At 39.3% G+C, this 20,730-nt stretch overlaps 1 protein-coding gene across 1 annotated transcript in view; it reads left to right on the top strand.

The window, feature by feature from the left end:
* SYCP2L (synaptonemal complex protein 2 like) overlaps window positions 1-20,730 on the top strand; it is a 94,747-nt gene that overhangs the window by 16,366 nt on the left and 57,651 nt on the right. The window contains exons 7-19 of the mRNA XM_077770007.1: window positions 4,618-4,703; window positions 4,821-4,909; window positions 7,158-7,192; window positions 8,030-8,172; window positions 9,933-9,985; window positions 10,615-10,660; window positions 12,252-12,344; window positions 12,438-12,498; window positions 16,504-16,652; window positions 18,649-18,739; window positions 19,205-19,302; window positions 20,060-20,117; window positions 20,214-20,295. Coding sequence (XP_077626133.1) covers window positions 4,618-4,703; window positions 4,821-4,909; window positions 7,158-7,192; window positions 8,030-8,172; window positions 9,933-9,985; window positions 10,615-10,660; window positions 12,252-12,344; window positions 12,438-12,498; window positions 16,504-16,652; window positions 18,649-18,739; window positions 19,205-19,302; window positions 20,060-20,117; window positions 20,214-20,295 — 1,084 coding nt within the window. The remainder of the gene's footprint in view (window positions 1-4,617; window positions 4,704-4,820; window positions 4,910-7,157; window positions 7,193-8,029; window positions 8,173-9,932; window positions 9,986-10,614; window positions 10,661-12,251; window positions 12,345-12,437; window positions 12,499-16,503; window positions 16,653-18,648; window positions 18,740-19,204; window positions 19,303-20,059; window positions 20,118-20,213; window positions 20,296-20,730) is intronic.

Below are 20,730 nucleotides of genomic sequence, written 5' to 3' on the forward strand. Positions count from 1 at the left end.
CCCCCCCCCCACCACCACTTCTACCAGGACCAAGGCCCCACAAAACATGTAGGTTGGGAGTCATGATGTTGGCAAGGTGTGTGCCAGTCTTTTGGGGGAGGGGACCCACAGCATGGGGACTGAGGCAAGCCTGTTGGGGGTGGGGGGATTTGGGGTGGTGTAAGCAAGTTGGGGAGTAAATGCTGGTGCTGTGCTGGTTCCTGCAGAGGTAGGTGTGTGTGTGTGTGTGTGTGTGTGTGTGTGTGTGTGTGTGTGTGTGTGTAAGATCGTGCCTTCCAGCTCTTTTTGTGTCTGGAGAAGACCCTCATAGATCCCTGCCATTCCAGGACCTGCTTCAAAATAAACTGCACTCTTCATATTTCCCAGGAGTTTTTCAAACTGCTACTTCTATGCTGTAACTGCATGGATTGTTTCTTGGACTGTCTCTTTGAGGGTAGAGACTCAGCTTCCTAAGGCCTTCTTCACTCTCCCAGAACAGCCCACTGGGTTTTATGACTCCAGGCTTTAAGTCCCGCTGGTTGTAAGAGTCACAAAAGCCTTTTTGCTTTCAAAGCCAGTTGTTATGGAGACTCATCCTCCTTTTGTGGGATCCTTAGTGGGACAGTATGTTTCTTCTCCACTTCCCACCTCCCATCCCAATGTGGATGGCTGTGACCTGTTTTGTTTCCCAGTGCCACTTTGGCCTTCTTCCCCTCTTCAGTAAGGCCTCTTCTATAGCTTTATTTATGGTATTTGTTGTGCCAGTCTTTGGGTGGTTTTCTGGATTATTTCTGCTGTTGGGTATTATCAAGTTGTATCCGTGGGATAGTGTCATCTTGGGGTCCTCTTACTCTGCCATCTTCTCTGTGATGGAAATAGTCTGTTTACATTCAAAGCGATTATTAGGCTTTGGATTGGCATTTTGTTCATTGTGTTCTGTTTCTTTTCTTTTCTTTTCTTTTCTTTTTTTTTTTTGTAGCTGTTTCTTGTGTCTTCCCTTGTGGTTTGAAGGCTTTCTTTAGAGTTACACATACACAAACACTTGGATTCCTTTCTTTTATCTATTAGAGGTTTTCGACTTGTGTTTACCAGTAGGTTTATAGTGTCCTTTTGTGTGTATAGTCCTTATTAAGTTGATGGTAACTTAAGCTTGAATGCATTCTAAAAGCATTAAATTTTTACTCTTCCATCCGTGTTTTATGTATGTCATATTTTTATTTTGCATATCCTTGACTGTCTTTTTGTAGATATGACAAACTTTATTACTTGAGTGTGAGAACTTCCATACTGGCTTTATAAGTGACGAATATACTACCTTGATTATAGGTTTGTTTTTACCTGTGACTTTTTTCCTGTTATAATTGTCTTTTTAGTTACAGCCTTTCCTTCCCACTCAAATAATTCCCTGTAATTCTTGTAAGCCTGACTTAGGGGTGATGAACCCATTTAGCTTTTGTTTGTCTGGGAAACTCTATCTCATTCTGAATGATAACCCTGCTAAGTAGAGTATTCTTGGTTACAAATTTTTTACATGTCCTCACTTTGAATATCTTTCCATTCCCTTCTGGCCCACAGAATTTATTCTCTGCTAAAAAACAAGCTGGTAGCCTTATGTGGTTTCCCTTTTATGTAATTATTTTCCTTTACTGCTTTCAGAATTCTTAGTTTTGCCATTTTTATTCATCTTGTTGTGGACTTCCTTGAGTTCATCTTATTAAGAGTTCCCTGTGCTTCCTGGATCTGGATGTCTCTTTTCTTCTCCAGTTTAGGGAACTTTTCATTTATTTCTTCAAATAAGTTTTCTGCCCCTTTCTTATATCATTCTGGGATCCCAATAATGTGACTGCAACTACACTTGATGAGTTCCCTTAACCTATTGTCTTTTTTTTTTTTTTTTTTTTTTTTTTTTTTTTTTATCTTTTTTTTTTTTTTTTTCCCATTNGCTGTTCAGCTTCGTTCTTTTCTGTTCTCCAGATCAGTGAGCTGTTCTTTTGTCTCCTCTAATATGCTGTTAATTTCCTCTAGTGGTGGTTTTTTTTTTTTTTTTTTTTTTTTGGTGTGTTTTTCCCCCTTCCAGTTACTGGATTCTTCATCTCTGACTCTTCTATATTTTCTGTCTTTGTTGACCTCCTCCCTGAGGACCTCCTCCCTCATTGGACTTGAGAGGAGAGTGGATTCTCTTTATGACCATTACTTAAAATTCTTATCTGTTTCTTTTAGCTCTTGTGCTATGATTTTTGTCTGTTTTTTCATTTAGGACACAGTCTTCTATCTCCTCATTTTGTCTGTTTATGTGTTAGGGAGGATTGCTACATCTCCTAGTCATGAAAGTAGTTTCTTTGGTGTAGAAGTTCATTAGTTCCCTATAGTACTGTATCCCTTGGTCATCAGAATCAGACAACCTGGGCACAATCTAGGATTAGACACCCATATGGGTGGTGGGCTATGTACACCTTACTGTTGTATCTAGCTGTGTTTGCTTTTAGCCCAGTCAGCTGCAACAACCCGCTTTGCCTACTGTGGGCACACTGGGCAGGGTTTGGTCCATGCAGTGATCAGGGGCCTGTGAAGGCCTCTGGTCTCATAGATGGGCAGGATCAACAGTCAGGCTAGCTGTCTGCAATGAGCCTCTCTGTGTGGGTAGATCAGATGACTGGGCTTTCTCCCCATGTGGCTCACAGAGGCTTTGGTTGGTGTGGGGCTGGCAGTCAGACTAGGTATCTGCAATCAGCCTCCTTGCTGAAGGCCAACTTCATGGGGAATGAACTTATTGCCTCATCTCCCCAGGGCAGTGGACACTTAGGAGTGGTGCTGGTCCCCACTGGGGCTGCTTCATGGTGTGTTGGGGCAGGAGCACGTGGTAGGGATGGGCTGTTGAGGCAGGCGGGTTGGATGGAGCAGGTCTGTAAGGGAGCATTGGGAGTGGGGTGTGTGGTGTAAGACTGAAAGAGGGTCGCTGCTGGCTCCCATGTGTCCAGCCATGTAAGCTGGGAGTGGGGAGAGAAATGGTGCCCACCAGCATTTTTGTTCTTGGAAAAGTTTCCTGAAGATACCTGCCCCTCTGCCACCTGTTCTGAGATGAGTAAATAAGTCTCTTCAACATCTATCCCCCAGGTGCTTTCCACACTACTGCTTTCATGCTGTGTTACTTATTGTGCTGGCTCTTTGAGGGTGGGATGACTATTTTCTGTGCTTTGAAGTCTTCTGTGATAAGTAAGATGGTTCTAAATTTTTGTTTCCTGAAGTAAGCACTTTTTAAAAAGTCCCTCTTTGGGGCACCTGGGTGGCTCAGTCGGTTGATCTCGTGGTTCGTGGGTTCGAGCCCCACCTCGGCCTCTGTGCTGCTAGCTCAGAGCCTGGAGCCTGTTTCAGATTCTGTGTCTCCCTGCCCACCCTCTCCTGNAAAAAATTTTAAATAAAAGTCCCTCTTCTACCCAGTGGTAGTGCCTCTCTTTTTTTATAGGGCTGTATTTGTCAGTTTTTCTTTACTATTTAAATGAAAAGATTGGCATCTGATGTTTGATAATCTGGTACATAAAGGTCTTTAGGATCCCTTCTGTCCATCTGGGCTGTATTGAAATCTCAAGTTTTAAGCTGGCAAGCAAGTTGTTGGCTTAGCCATTAGCCAAATTTTTGGTTCCCAGAAATCATTCAGCAGTACCAATCTGGCTTTTTTTTTTATTTTTGAGAGAGAATGTGCAAGAGCAAGTTGGGGAGGGGTAGAGAGAGAGGGAGATACAGAATCTACAACAGCTCTAGGCTCTGAGCTGTCAGCACAGAGCCCAACATGGGGCTCAAACCCACAAACCAGGAGATCCTGAGCTGAGCTAAAGTCAGATGCTCAACTAACTGAGCCACTCAGGTACCCCTGGGTTTCCTTTTTTTCTTTTTCTTTCTTTCTTTTTTTCTTTTTCTTTTCTTTTTTTTTTTTAAATGGAAGAGGAATCTCTTTTCTATTTTCTGGTTTGGTTTCCTACAGTTTCATGAAGTATATGGGGGGAGTGAGTATATTACCTGTGATAATCCATACATCAAAATTGCACATTTGAACCTATCTAATGCTATGACCTTACCATAAATTTTTGGACTTATCAGAATTTTGTATACTACCACTATCATTTTGTATCTTAATGGGCATAAATGAAATCCCAAATCTAGTTTAATAAGCATGAAGAATCATGAAGAATAACCACCTACTGATTTTACTACACATGGACCTATAAATAGCTATTGAAATTTCTATGATTAGGCTGTTTAATAAAGACCAACACCTTATTAAAAGCGTTCTATTATAGAAGACATTACAAATATCTTTTTTAATGCACAAACAGAAGAAACAACAGAAAACTGTAGGAGCTGCCCTTTGTAGGTTTGTCCCTCAGTCTGGACCAAAAATAACTTTGCTTGAGATCGGGCAATCAAAGTCTCGCTTCGGGTATGCTGCTGTTCTCCTGAATGAGAGTCTATGCAATGCAAGTGCATTTTCTCCATGTTTTATCTCCCAGACTGTTTGGTTTTAACTTCTAAAATGTTTACTGCCCTCCTGGTTTTTCCAGTCTTGGCCTCTTCCTGTTGTGTGGGAGTCATTCCCTTATTCATTTTAGCATCAGTTTGATTCTTTAACAATTGTGCTTTCAGGAAAAATTCAGATGCTGGGTTCCTTCATATTTACCTTAGGCTTTCTGGTGACAGAAAAGACTGTAAATCATTTGATTCAACAGGAGGTGAGTTGCAAGTAACAAACCAGTTGATAACCATTGCTCTGGAGACCTTAGAGACAGTTGTGCACAGGTCTCCGTGTTTGATTCTTCCCTGCGAATACTTTCTCCAACTCCAAACAGGCTCTGAAGACTTTGAACTCCATTTTGCATGCTGTGCCTCGGGAAGAGAGGAAACAACTTCCCTTGTTAGAAGGCCCATGTCATCTGATGTAAGTGATGATGTACGTGTTGAATGATGTAAGGGCAAACCCTCTCTGGATTGTACTACTTCCATCTTCGTTTTCTTTAGACTTGGTGACTTTGTTGATTCCTTTCAGCAAATGCCTGGTGCACCTACCCTGTTATCAGGCACTAGGCTATGCTGTGAAGGAAGACTAAGCAAAAAAAAAAAAAAAGGCTGGACTTTGCTAAGCTTTTCTTTTTTAGTAATATGTTTATCAGGTTTGTGAACTGAAATGCTTTCTTGGGCTATAGATCATTTTTTCCACTGTGGTTGTGAATTAAATTAGTGACTCCTGAGAAAGTGTTCAGAGGACCGACTCTGATGCCAGAAATGGGGCTTCGAATCCTGGTTTTGGCACCTCTGTTTGCTCACCTGCAAAACGGAGCCGATGATCACCCTTGATAGTTGTTCTACAGGTTGAATCAAGCAATTCATTGAAGTGAAGAGCTTGTTATCTGGTAAAGAACAAATGCTCAAAGGCAACCAACTTTTAGTTATACCAGTGAAGCATGGAATTTGTATTTTTCAACAATGAAAAAAAAAATCAATGAATTTTTAAATGTTTTGACCGCATTACAATTCTGTAGTTCTTAGGGCATTGAAATTTGGAGTTACGGTCGTAATATGTGGCTATGGAAGGGGCAAAACCAGGACCCCATTTTAAAATTTGAACCTAAATCTGTGACCATGCTAACCGCTACTAACCAGCATCGTTGACCTGGTGCGGCACACCCTTGTTTATGTGACAGGCAGCCATGACTGGTGACATGAAGGACAACCACGTTTGTCATATTTAGGCCCAAATGATGTGATTGGTGAGCATGGAGCCCACTGCTACCACGTTTGTCCATTTGACTAGTGTGCAGGTTGTAGTTTTCTATTTCCTAAAAAATACTCAATAATCCAAAAACGATTAGTTTAATCATTACTCTGAGTGAACTATTTGGATTTGGGGAACAACTGACCTGATGTTCTCTCAGAAGTTTTCAAGCTAATTCTATGGTCCCACTGCTTGTTTGTTCTAGAAAGTCTGGAATGTTCTGGACTTCAGGTGAAATAAAAAGTCTGCAAGCACAAAGCAGTGGTACTATTCTAGGGCCTCTTTAATTTTCTTTTTAAACAATCACTTTATGAGAAACTGAAGTAAAGATTTCTTGGCCAATCTATTTAAAATGAGCATTATTTCAGGTATGAAAAGATCAACATCATATTTGTTGACATTTAACTAATTGAAATTGTTAAGTGAAGATATGATGGGGGATTTACTGTAATAATGTACTAAGTTAACCATATTACATCTAATAAAGGATACATTTGTTGGTTTTTTTAATGTTTATCTATATTTGAGTGAGAGGGGGGGAGGGAGAGGCAAGGAATTACAACCAAGCTCCATGCTATCAGCTGTGAGCCTGAGGTGGGGCTCAAATTCCCAACCTGTTGAGATCACGACCTGAGTGGAAATCAAGAGTCAGATACTTAACCACCTGAGCCACCCAGGGTTCCCCCTCACCCCCTGCTTCATTTGTCAGTTTTTAAAAGCAGGTCAAGAGCACATTAGGAAGATTCAGCACCGGGGTGCCTGGGTGGTGCAGTCGGTTTAGCGTCTGACTTCAGCTCAGGTTATAATTTCACGGTTCAGCTCATGGGTTGAGGCCCCACATTGGGCTCTGTGGTGCTGACCTCTCAGAGCCTGGAGCCTGCTTTATTTTCTGTGTCTCCCTCTTTGCCCCTGCCCAGCTTGCACTGTGTGTGTGTGTGTGTGTGTGTGTGTGTGCACGCGCGTGTGCCTCTTTCTCTCTCTCCTCTCTCTCTCTCTCTCTCTCTCAAAAATAAACATTAAAAAACTAAAGATTCCGAGTCTACTGTATCATTTCTTTCAGGTGTAAACTTTAAAGAAAAAAAAGATCATATAAGAAATACATCCTCCTACATTGATGAGGTGATTATAAAATTCCAGAATCTTCTGACATCATCCAATTGGATTCACTTTACAGAAGGAGAAATAGAAACTCAGAATATACGATAACTCTAGCTTCTTATAAAAGGTGGATTTAACTCAATAATACAGAGTTTTTCCATAAAAATGTATTCTTGACGTTGAAGAAATCCTGGTGCTGAGTTTGCAATAACTTCAAAAATATACATCTTGATTTTTCAATTTTAATGTCAATTTAGTAAAGTTTTATGTATGTTCATTCACTTCAATAAAATGTTAATTTGTCTAAATCTTTCAGGAAAGACCTTGCAAGGACAATCTTGACTGTGGGTGGTAAGAAGTGTTTAGAATTTTAAATATTAGAGTATTTCATATTGGCTATCTGGGGTTCTATGAGCATCTTGGGACTGTGGTAATAAATTGTGGTCAAGTTAAAAATAGGAATTAGCACTTCATCTGTAATTTACTCTGAAAGGCTTTAGCATGCTGAAAGCCATAAAGAATAATTCAAATACTCATTCATCAACCAATCTAGTCAGATTTTCATTTTGCTACATTTACTTCAAGTCTTTATTAAGTAGAATCAGTTACATGTAAAGCCCCCTGTGTACCTGTCCCTGATTCTCTTCTCTTCATTGGTAGAGCTAATCCTTGACTTAGATCTGGTTTTCATTCTAAAATAGGCTTTTATACCCTTATTCTATGTATTCATAAGCAACATATATCACTTGACAAATTTTAAAAGCATTCTGTAAAAGTCTTCCTGTTGTATATATCCAGCTGCAAGGTGACTTTTGCTCTTAAAATTATTTGAAATTGAAATGTATGTAGTTTTTATCAGTTGTGAAATGCCATAATCTACCTTGGGCTTTTATTTTTGTAGTATTTTGTAAGGCTGTTTGAGGAGCTGCTTTTTAATATTTTAATATATCTAAAATAAAAAATGCCTTTGCATTTTATAAACTGTTATATGCTGGCTTATTTAGATTTTTCTCCTAAGATTTCTTAAATATTTACATAATGATCCAGGTTACTTTATAATGCTTATTACTATAACCTACAATGTTAGTCTTCCATTTCTCAGAGCAGTGCTAATTTGGAGAACTTTCTTTTCTTTTGCTTTGTGCCCATCCTGGAATGATCTAGGTCTATCGTGCTTTTAATCTCTAGATTATGACCAGCAGGTTGCTCTTTCTGAAGCACTGTGTAGACTGACCTTGAAAAAATCAAGGGGTGACCTTGTCCATCAATGGTTTGAAGATGACCTCATTGCTGAAGCTTTCAAAGAAATTAAGGATCGAGAATTTGAGACGGTGAGATTCCTGGTTCTCAAAATTCCATTTGATCAATACTTATTCAGCATCCTCCGTGTTTTCCTGAGCATTGGGCTCAGGGGAGGAATTTTTCTTACATGTGATTAAGCTTCCTGTTTCCCATTTCTGTGAAGTGATTTGAGGACCACATGAACACCATATTTGTGGGCCAAACATGGATCTACAGATAAGGCTTCTCTATAGGTAACTTATACTGGACACAAAACAATGTAATTAGGTTGGATCCAGTTAGAACATGAAGTAGGGAGCGATTTTAGCAAACCTCAGTTTGTGGACAGAGCTGGAAAAGAAAGGAATGTGCCTTGCAGCCTTGGACAGAGCAGCTGGGAAGATGAGGGAAGGCTGAAATTGCATGGGGTGCTCTATAGTTTGGAGGAATAATAATTTTCAGTGTTTTCCATGCAATCTAGCTCATGGTGATTATATCCTTAAGTAGCACAAAAATAGCCTATAGCTTTGCTGCATACTCCCCCCCTCATCTTAAAATAGCAAAAATGTTTTTCCTCTTCCAAAAAGTTCTTAAAATGAGGGTTAGGCCCTTAAGAAAAGGTAAAATTCTTAATAACCATGAAATTGTTGAACCAAGCCTTTCTAGTCAACACTGCTATGTAATTAGAATTTTATGAAATCTGAATTCTTAAATACATTATTGAAAATATATTTAACTTTGAGCCTATTTCCAGATACACAGTAGGTGTTTAGCCAGTTTTCTGTTTGATCTAAATGGAAACACCATAAGCTTCAGGTTTGAGTAGCACCTCCCTGGCTTATATGATGTATGTGTTTTTATAAGGTAGTTGACTTTGGAAGCCTTAGGGTATCATCTGTGAGATGGGAATAAAAGCCACCTTAACATTGTGAGAAATGAATGAGAGAAACCAAAAGTGCTTGGGATGTTGTGGACACTCAGATGCTAGTTTCCTTTTTCCTCTGTGTCGTTCCCTTATCTGCAGGGAATTTTCATGAAAACGGGTCAAAAGTAATGTTTCTTAAAGCCTTTTCCCCACAGAGCCATACACTTAATTGAACCTCTTTGAGGTCCAGACTTCCATTACTGCTGTGTACTTAGTGCTGAATAAAGATCGAATGTGCAGATACAGGACAACAGCCAGTCCTTTGTAGGAAAAGGGACAAAAGCCTGAGTTGGTGTCTGGTCAGATTTAGTATTTTGGGGGCAACAGATTTACCTTTCTACTAGCTTCTAGCTTCTGGTCAGAAGAACTCTAAAAAATAATCCTTCTTCTCTGGACCAGTATCAGGAAAGAGAAACTAGGAAGGAATGGGATAGAGAACTCCTGATAAGGAAAAATGGCAGTAGATAACACACTCAGATAAACCCAAAGGGGGTAAGTTTATGTGTTTGTGGTTGGCTTGTGCTGGGCAGATGTTGGCAAGATGGACGCCTGGTGGGTTGGCGAAACGAATCTAGGTTACTAGTTAAATGTATTTCTCTTTCTCTTAACCCAGTGAAACCTAACTGTGCATATAATTTTTGGAGACTTAAAGCATTCCTCAGCTGAAAATCTGCTGCCTGGGTGTTCCCTCCAGGATTTGAGTCTGAAGCTGCCTCTTTATAACAAAGTATTGTTTTAATTAACCTAAGATAATGAATCTTGGTGAAACCTTGATGTTACTGGATCCTGGGAATTTCAAAGCAAACACTAGCTGCTTCATGCCACCAAAAATAGTTTTTAAATAAGACCTCTTTTTTTTTTAACTTTGCATTATTTCCTTTGAAGGATAGTAGACGGTTTCTCAATCACCTAAACAACAGACTTGGTGATGAAAGAAGGTAAGATATTTCTCTGGGTGTTATTTTATTGACTAGTTGTCTTCTGAAAATGTCTAATATTAAAGAAAAATCTAAGATCTATTTCAGGAGAGATCATAGGATACATAACTTATTAATCACTAATGGATTATTCATTGAATAGAAATATCAGTAGATCCATTCTCCTTAGTGATTCCGAAGATTAGATCCATTCTTCCTAGTGATTCACTTGTATGTGTTTATCTCTACCAGTGTTTTAACACATTTACTTATAACTTGGAAAATCTTTAACACATCCTCTAGAAGATTTCATGAAAAGGGACTTCTTGAAGGTTTGAGGCACTGGAGATAAGTCTATTACAAAGTCCTTGATGAGAATTTGCTGAATTCACTCCTACCATTGGGAATCTTGCCACACAACCAGACTGAGACCTAGTACCAGTAAACCTGGCTTGCAAACTGCCAGATGGAGACTAGAGACCTACTCCTAGCTGTATCCGCCTGCAGGTTTGAGAGCCTCGTCCATACTTAATGCCAAGAGACTGAATTGCCTGCCCTAGTCATAAATTCTTGTTCTAGAACATCTGTAGGCTATATTTGGGCTCCAATCACATTTTATTTTGCTTTTTTAATTGTGAAGTGTTTTGCAGGGTCTATTCATTTCCATGTATTGCTGCTTTTGCTGATGGGCATGAGGTAGGTTTATCTCTGGGGCTCGGAGAGTGGCATATAACGTAACCCATAGTTAGAAATCCATAATGAGGCCCAAACTTCTCTCCCCACACAGAGGGTTTTTTTTTTTTTGAAAAGGAAGTTTACTTCTAGAGACTGAAACTCTGAAGACTTTCTTCTTCTTTGATCCTACCATACGGGGGTCGTTTACTAATATGTTTAAGGACCCTACTGTTACTACTAGATGCAGGAATTTTAAGGTTGATACTGTGTTAATGAGGTCAGTCACAGGAATCTGGCCTTACTTTACCCTATTAATGAGTACCATTATTCATGCCTGGATTGCAGGGGAAAGGGCAACTCCCTTGCTGCTTTCCATCCAATTGATACTCCCCACTTGATCCACAGAAATTGGGAGCACTCTTTTCTCTAGGTCGTTGTACCTTGTACTGCATAGTCTGAAGGTGAGCAGTCGCTTTTCACTACCCCTTTTGTTTTTTAAAGGAACAGTATCAATATATAGCACCTCCACTGGGGATAAAGTCTTCTAAGATCTTTGAACCTTGACTCTGTTGAGATTTCCTGGACCTGCAAAATGTCCTAATTAACTATATCTTTGTTCTCGGTTAAGATCTCCTTTCTTGGCCTCTTGAGCCTTTAACTCATGACTATACCACAAGTTTCTCATCCCTAGAACTGATTTTAGTAGCCTCTTTGATTCCTTTATCTCCATTCTTTGCTGTTATCCTAAGGTTCCAATATCTGCTTGCTATTTTTTTCCCCATGGGGACTTCTAAATTTCCATCAGTTTCAATCAAGTCCCTGAAACTGGCTTCCAGTAACATCCATTATAGGTTAAAACCTTCATTCAACTCTATAGCCATTAAAAAGTAGGTACCTATGATGGAAAGATGTCCAAGAAATACCATTTTCAGAAAAGCAAGTGGTACAGTAGTAAGTCTAGTGTCTTTTCCATTGTTGAGGAATAAAAACTCTTTATATACTTCCTGATAGGTCTAGAAAACAGGTGGGAGGAAATATAGGTATTGTTAATGTGCCCATAGAATGGTTTGAATGGAACTGAAAGCCAGAGAAGGACACATATACTGTTTCTATGCTTTAATGGATATAGTAAGTTAGATAGCAAATAATCACTTATATTTGATCATAATACCTCCTTCTCCAGAAGTTTCCATGCACCTGCAGTATGGATTGTTGCTGCTTCAACATAATGACTATTTTCTCATAATTTTTAAAAATTTTTTAATGTTTTATTTCTGAGAGAGAGCGGGTGAGCAGGGGAGGGTCAGAGAGAGGGTATTTTTTCATGATTCTTACTGGGGGGGGGAAGAAAGTTTGTGTAGATAGTCTTCAGACATTTAAACATCTTTAAATGTTAAAGTAAGGATAGTGGTTGTGTTCCCCACCCCACCCCCCGAAATAACGGAGTTATATAAAGTTGAGGCCTACCTCTTGTTTTGCAGAAAAGAGGAAGACCATAAAGACCTACTATAATGTTAGGATAGTGTTTTTTCTATGAAGAGCAGAAGTTTTTAGTGAAATAAGTTTCATCTGATCCTTTAACATGACATCTGTTTGAAATTCTATATTACAGATGAGAAAACCAGATGATGAAAAATTAGAGAAATTTTGGATTGATTTCAACCTCGGAAGTCAGAGTATAACTTTTTACATACACAATACTAAGGTGACTACATTTGAATCCTATTTAAACCTAAGTGCTTAGAGATTGTTCATATGCAGGTATATTATGTGCTCATTAACTCTTTTTTTCCCCAAGAGTGCTCTGTGGGACTCAGTGAGAATTTTGAAGGAAGCAGTGATTAATTTCAGCATAATAGGTAAGATGGTTAATTCTAACCTACCCTAGATTTAGTTCTGATTCTAGAGCAGACTTGATTCATTGAGTTAGAAGGGAGATGGTGTAGTGCAGTGGAAGGAACGCCATGCTCTGGGCCACGATGTAGAGGTATGAGGTTGACGACTCCTTCACTTTATGATTTTAGGATTCAGTTGCTTACCTGGTTTTCTCATTGTAAGAAGAGTTTATCAAGGTCTTAAAAATAGAATCACAATATGAACCAGAAATTTTACTTCTGGGTACATATCCAGAAGAAGTAAAAGCAGGACTTGAGATATTTACATACCTGTGTTCATTGCAGCATTATTTGCAATAGCCAAGAGGTGGAAGCGACCAAAATGTCCATCTACACATGAATCAAGAAAAGTGTGTGTGTGTTTGTGTATATATATGATGGAGTACTATTCAGCTTTAAAAAGAAAGTCTGACACCTGCCACAACATGGATGAATCTTCAGGACATTATGTTAAGTGAATAGGCCAGTTACTACAAGACAAATATTGTAGATTCCACTTATAGGGTGTCTAGAATAATGAAATTGATAGAGACAGGAAATAGAATGGTGGTTTTCAGGGGCTATGGAAAGGGGAAAGTTCTGGCGATCTGCTGTACAACAGTGAATAAACTTAATGCTACTGAAATATACACTTAAAAATGGTTAACATGGTAAATGTTTTATACCATGATTTAAAAAAAAAAAGTTATAGTACCTGCTGTCCTTCCCCCCCAGAGATTTATAGTAATTATTGATGAGTTCATGTAGGTATATCCACTTGTATTTAAATATTAGCTCTCCGACTCCTCCCTACCCCCCCAAACCTCCATCACACTCCTTCTAGGTTGGTAAGTAATGTTGAGGGGCATGAAATCCAGGAGTTACCCTTTCTTGAGTGGGGGCCACATCATCTCTTCATGTATCAATGGACATTTGGCTATGTCTGTAATCTGGCTATTGTAAATAATGCTGCAATAAACCCAAGGTGCATAGGTCTTTTTGAATTAATGTTTTTGTATTCTCTGGGTAAATACACAGTAGTGGAATTACTAGATTTTTCTCATAATCCTATTTCTAACTTTTTAAGGAACCTCCATACTGTTTTCCACGCTGGCTGTACCACTTTGCATTCCCACAGTGCAAGAGCATTCCTTTTTCTCCCCTCCTTGCGAATTCTTGTTTCTTAGGTTGATTTTAGCCATGCTGACAGGTGTGAGGTGAGATCACTTCACTTTTGATTTGCATATCCCTAATGAGTGATGTTGAGCATCTTTTCATGTGTCTGTTGGCCATCTGTAGGTCATCTTTGGAGAAATGTCTATTCATGTTGTCTGCCCAGTTTTTAATCGCATTATTTGTTTTTTGGGTGTTGTATCAGCTCTTTATATATCTTGGATACTAATCCCTTATCAAATATGTCATTTGTAAATATCTTCTCTCGTTCCATATGTTGCCTTTTAGTCTCATTGATTGTTTTCTTCTCTGTGCAGAAGTTTTGTTTTCCTTGCCTCAGAAAACCTATCTAAAAAAATCTTGGTATGGCTGATGTCAGAGACCTTACTGTCTGGGCTCTTTTCTAGCATTATTGTTTTAGGTATCACATTTAGGTCTTGAATTCATCTTGAGCTTATTTTTGTATGTGATGCAAGAAAGTGTCTAGTTTCCCCAGTACCAATTATTGAAGAGTGTCTTTTTCCCACTGGATATTTCCTGCTTTGTTGAAGGTTAATTGACCATATAATATAATTGACAATGTAATTGACCATATATATAATTAGTAGTTGACCATGCTGTGGGTTAATTTCTGGGTTTTCTTTCTGTTCCATTGATCTGTGTATCTATTTTTGTGCCAGTACCATATTGCTTTGATACAGCTTTGTAATACTCCTAGAAGTCCAGAATTATGATGCCTCTGGCTTTGCTTTTCTTTTTCAAGGTTGCCTTGGCTCTTTGGGGTCTTCTGTGGCTCCATACAAATCTTAGGATTGTTTATTCTAGCTCTGTGAAAAATACTGTCCCTATTTTGATAGGGATTGCATTCACTTTGTAGATTGCTTTATGTAGTTTGGACATCTTAACAATATTTGTTCCTCCATGAGTATAGATTGTCTTTGTTTCTTTGTGTCATCTTCAATTTCTTTTTTTTTTTTTTTTCAATTTAATCAGTGATTTTTTTTTTTGGTAGTCTCTATCATGAAAGGATTCTTACAGTATTGACACGAGAAACCAATATCTGTTTATCATTCCCATTCACATCCTCACCCCCAAAATCTTACCAATAGTAACAGTGATCCTATATGGTACTTATAAAAATTACCATTCTGCTAGGCAAAGAGCTCTTTGCCAGACTAAGGTAAAGACCTCCACTTACGTAGCTTGTATGTACATACATTATATACTTTCAGGCAGTGTGATAAAGATCTTTCACCACTGAAGTCTTTTCACTTAAGATCATACGATCAGATAGGCTCTCCCAAGGCTAAGAGACTATCTCATTCCCTACTTTACAGATGAGGATATTAAGACCCAAACTCAAAGCCAGGACTAGAATCCAGATGGGTGATACTTTGACTGTGCTAGGAGTACATATCAGAATTACTGGGGATATTCTTACATATTAAATTTATAAGGCCCTACCTGAGACAGAAAGTTTGGGGTGCATCCTGGGCATGTGTATCTTTGAGTTCCTCAGATGACTGTGTTCAAGGACCTAGGCTGCAGAGGAAATGGGGTGCTCATATATCATTGACAGGAGTTTATATCACTTTTCCCTTTTTTCATAGTTGTATAGAACCAGATAGAAGAATATCCAGTCCTTTCATTCTAATTAAATGAGTATTTTTCAAGGGCCTAATTCCTACTTTAAAACTTTATGCTGGACACTGTGCAAACCAAGATAATACTTTGTGGATCTATTATGCATTAGATCCCGACCTGGGCTTCATGAAATGAAGAAAACTCCCCATTTCTTAGTTTTCAAATAAGAAAACTCCCCATAATCCCCCTTTGCCATGAGACATAGCTCTGATCATCCAGCTATTGATAAAATAAAGAGGGTAGCAAATCAATGGATCAAAACGTTAAGATAGAGATGCCTGATGGAAATCACCACATACCCACCCTAAGGGAAAACTGGCCTATCTCCCCCTATAGTTACACTCAGACCAGCACAGATAGCCCCTAACCATCTGTTACAACTGAAAGCCTCAGTTATCTGTCCTTAGAAGTCAAAATCTGTCAGGGCTAAAAGTTGTTCCTTCTTAAAAACACAAGAGGCAGTGTCTACAACTAGTCCTTTACCATAGCTACTAAGTTGATGACACTTGAATATCAAAGAAAAAAGATTTAAGTCCTTGGTTTGGGTGCCAATGAGACTGGCATAATAGCGGTTGCTGAAAATTCTCTACAACAAAAAGAGTTAGTGCTTCATAAAATTAAGTTAAAGGTTTATTTTTTTTCTTGACAGTTCAGCCAACTCTTCCCTGAAGTGCTGTATGGAAATTGCATAGCTTTTCAGCTCTGCTTGCTTCAGTGCTTCCTGGAAGATCTTTTACCTGTGTATATTCTTCTGTGTGCATCAGAATTGCAGCTAGATTATTGAGCAGTGTATGTAGCTCAGGCTTTTCTGTCTCACCAGATCCGATGCCCATTGTACATAAACCCAGGCCTGATCATCCAGGGTGGTAGCCATGTCCCTCATCAGCATGATTGTCTGTGGGTGTCTTTCTCTCCATTGCTTTGTTGCTAAGATAAGTAACTTCCTGTCTTTGCAAGATCAACTACATAATCATACGGTGTGTATTTGTATAAACACCACAAATGTGCTTCTAATAAAAGTGTCAAAGCTGCTTTATTTAATACAATTTCTTTCCAACTTCTTGAAGAAAAATCTGATCAGTTGACAAATATCCCAGTGCAGTTACTTACAATTTTTAAAATCTTAAAACCTTTCAGTATGTTGATATGCATTTGTATACTTTATTTTGTTAGAAACTGAAAATATGAAGATGCTTATCATTTGCCTGAAGAAGCCTATTAATGTCAGCAACAAAGAAGTGATGAAAATAGAAATCCATTTTGATTTGCAATTCAGCATATCACAAGCTTCCCTTAAAGCTTTAGGAGAAGACAAACAGGTGGCAAATTTAATTCTCTTTGGTTATTTGAAAATGTTTTAGCATGCTTTCATGTCCTTAACTTTCTTGTTGGGTTCTGATGTGAACATCTCCTCAAGCAGATAGCTTGATCTTTGGAATACCCTATAATTGGGACATGTAAGACACAAAACCCCTTTGTGCCTCAAAATGCTTTTATTCCATTTATTGTGAACAGTTGAAAATTTTCTAGGATAGCATTACCACCTCCCAACATTCTTCCTGAAGTTTGGAGGATACTTGCTGTGGACTTCTTAGTATTTCCTTCTCTCTCTCCACCCTGAGGACCAAGGAGAATCACTATAAATCTTGTCTCTTCGGGAGTTCTGAAATTTTATCCCCTGGTCTTATGGTGAAATGGTCTACACCTCTTCTAGACTGATATGGCTTCCATATCATTGACTGTTTCCTACTGACACACAAGATAAACAAAGGTTTTCCCTAGCACAGATGATAGGCAGAGCAAAGAAATTTGTGACAAGAACTATGATATTATGGTAATGGCCGATAGGTGGTTAAATTAAGAAATCAGGGAGGAAGCCTTGGGCCCATTTGCTTTTGGTATTGAGTTGCATATGGAGACATTTTATATACTGTAAAGTGCTCTCTGGTAGTGTTTCCAAAGACTCCCCCTATGAAAAGACCATTTTATGGATAAGGATGAGAAAAAGTGGAGAATGTATCATTTACTAAAAAATTACTTCCTATAACATATTACATATGAATTGGCTTAACACTGATGCTAGATAGGCTAAGGTCCCCAGAGAGAGGGTGTATGGCCCTTCACCAAGAAAGAGGGCTGTGGCTTTATGGGAGAAAGAACATAAGAGCAAGCCATTTAGAGAAAGGGACAAAGATTTATTAAACCTAGAAATAAGAAAAGAGCTACTTCACAAAGTAGTGGCCTTTCCTCCAAGGTGAGGACGAGGGACCCCCACTTTGCCTCTGGCAAAGGGTTTTATGTTTTTACAAATACCTAACTGTATATGGAGGGACTGTTAAACTTTGGGTTTATCATGTACACTGGGAAGTAAATCTTTCTATTTTCCTAGGGTTGTGAGATTACCTACAGGGAGCAATTTTAACAATGTCTGGCCTCTGCCTTTTACTGCCAGTTGGAATGCAGTCTTCCGGTCTTCCGTGAGTCAGATCATAGGACTCCTTTTATGGCTTGCTGACAGTTAGGTTAAGAGTCAGTCTAAAACTAAAATGACTTTGCTTTGGTGAACTAGTCCTCTGGGCCTCCCTTCCTTTCTGCCTCAACACTAGAGGTTTCCTTTATTCAATGAAAAATTTCAGGGGGCTCCTGGGTGGCTCAGTCCATTAAGCATCTGACTCTTGATTTCAGCTCAGGTCCTGATATCCTGGTTTATAGGATCAAGCCCTGCACTGGAGTCTGTGCTGACAGAGCCAAGCTGAGCTTGCCTGGGATTATCTCTTTCCCTTTCTCCCTGCCCCTCTCCTGTTCATTCTCTTAAAATAAATAAACGTTAAAAATAACAAAGAAAAATTGTATGTATTTCCATATCTCCCAAAGTGAAGACAATTTTTTGGGTTAGAACTAAGGTTTGCATGCTTGTTAAGCTGCAGTTCCTGGACTGTGAGGCCCTAGTGAGGGAAGGAGTGGGGTCGGAGAAACCCTACAGTGGGGATCTCCCTGCAGTCTCTTCTTGCGAGATTCAGTCTCCGTGTGAAACAGGAGTTAGAAGTTAATAAGGGGTCAGACTTGGGTCAGAGGATGGAGAGGCTGTGAAGACCCCAGGATGGGGTATGCGAGAAGGGAAGTAGTCAGCCAGAGCTAGTCCTGGAGGGAAGGGGGTTAGAGAGGTGGAAACCGTATAATATCCTTCAAAAGAAAACAAGCCAAAGATTGACTAACTTCGAATTTATCAGTGTGCTGTGTTCCGAGCTTTAGATGTTCCTTAAATTTTAAGAGTTGAGTCCTTTTTAAAGGTCACGTGGATTTTGGCTTGCATTTCAGATGTCTGGCCAGAAAAGAAGCTCCTCAGAACTTTCTGGTAAATCTGAGAAAGCAGACACTGACATTCCTAGCAGTCATGAAAGAGAGACAGGTATACTGGGAAATAAAATTTCTTACTCTGAATTCCCTTAAAAACACTAATAAAACCTTGCTTGGAAGAGGTCCCTGAAAGCCTGTGCTTCTGTAAAAGTAATAAATGTTCTGTTGTCCCTACAGAGAAAGAAAAGTTGCTAACACCTCGAATCATTTTCCCAACCCAATAAATTCTCTTGTGGGTCAATGGAAATGAAAAAAGGAGAAAATGATAGGGGTGCCTGGAGGCAGAAGATGGGGGCATGGAAAGGGCTTGGTTATAGATCCTGTATCTATTTAATTAGAGTTAAATCCCAAAGCTCTTTCTGAAAGTGCAGCTAGATTTCAAACTTGAGGTTTGAGACCGGATGTAATTACCAGCTCTTCGCAATAGATGGCGATGTACTATCAGCATGGGCGTCCCATGAAGAACAATGGGAGAATGTGGTTACCACTTCTAATGCTCTTTTCTCTGTGTGTATAGACTGGACAGAAGAATCTACCAAGCTGGCCGAGTTCATGAGTGCAGGAGACGACCACCGCCCAATAGCTTTCCCCTTAAATGACCAGTCTGAGCCTGTTGTGAGTATGGGATGCTGGGCACAAGGTTCTTAACTGTGGAACCACTGTGGAAGCCACCCCTCCTGGCTTGTAGTCCATTTTTTTCCAGAGAAACAGATTTCTCCTCCTTTTTTTTTTTTTTTTTTTTTTGGATGGGGGGTTGGGTGGTGGTGGTGGTCATTCCTCTCCTTCTAGATTATTTTTGCATGCCATGTTCCTGGGTTCTCTGCTCTCAGACAAGTTGGCTCTCCCAAGGAATATGTGACTTGGCTGGCTCTGCCCCATTCCCTCACTTGGGATCTGGAGACGGAGATCTAGGGAAAAGAGTCTAATGTTTAGAGGGAGACCTGGCTTTCACTTACTAGATACAGGAACTTAGGAAAATTAACATCACTGAGTCTGAGGTGTCTCCTCTATAAAATGGAGATAATAGCTGGTTCATACTGTAGCCCTCCCAGATGTTAGACATACTTCTTTTTTTCATCCTAACACATTTCTTGACATGCACTGGGTATTCAGTCCAGACCTCCTTTTGTTTATATGTGATGACGTGGAGATTATATAGAAGTGTAATGAGTGTTTCTGATAGTGGCAAATCTTTGCCTGAGAGTGAATGTCAAGTTTTTGGAACAGCCAACAGTCATTAGGAGCCACATCTACTAAGAAGCCTGGTATCTCCTTATTTAGTAGAAATGCTTTTTCTTTGGATGTGTAAAGTCGTTCCCAAAGCATTTCAAAAGAGGGACTTCAAAGGCACCGTAACTACTTTTTTCTACAGCAAACAAACACAGAAGATAGTTCACCTGAAATATCGAAACTGGATGATCTGCAACAAGGTCAGATGTTTTAAAATGTATTCTAAGGCTTGAGTATTGCGCTTCAATGTTTACTTGAAAAGCTTAATTTTTGTTTTTAATTTTCATGATTGGAAGTTACTTCAAAATACGAACATTCTTCAGATTTACAAGAACCATCAGTAAAAACTCAGGATCCTAAATTAAATGACAAACCTAGGTATGCAGTTTTCTTAAAAATTAATGTTTATTTTTTCAGTCCAATGATCTACCACTAAGCTGTACCCTCTAATGTTTGGTTTTGAGAGAGACAGAGTACAAGTGGGGGAGGGGCGGAGAGAGTGGGAGACACAGAATCTTAAGCAGGCTCCAGGCTCTGAGCTGTCAGCACAGAGCCTGACACAGGGCTCGAACCCACAAACCGTGAGATCATGACCTGAGTGAAAGTCGGATATCTGACTGAGCCACCCAGGTGCCCTGCGATTTTCAAAATTAATAAGCCATATTGACTGCTATTAGTGTGACGAGTTAATATATAATTCAATGTTCTGGGCTTTCCCTCTGTTCTGCGTCTGGCCACACCCCACATGAGGAGAGAGTATTGTGTGCAGTTTTCTATATAAGGATTTGCTGGTTTCTGCAGCAAAACACTGAA

The sequence above is a fragment of the Crocuta crocuta genome, unplaced genomic scaffold (genome assembly GCF_008692635.1).
Source record: "Crocuta crocuta isolate KB4526 unplaced genomic scaffold, BGI_CrCroc_1.0 scaffold24, whole genome shotgun sequence".
In the NCBI taxonomy this organism is placed as follows: Eukaryota; Metazoa; Chordata; class Mammalia; order Carnivora; family Hyaenidae; genus Crocuta; species Crocuta crocuta.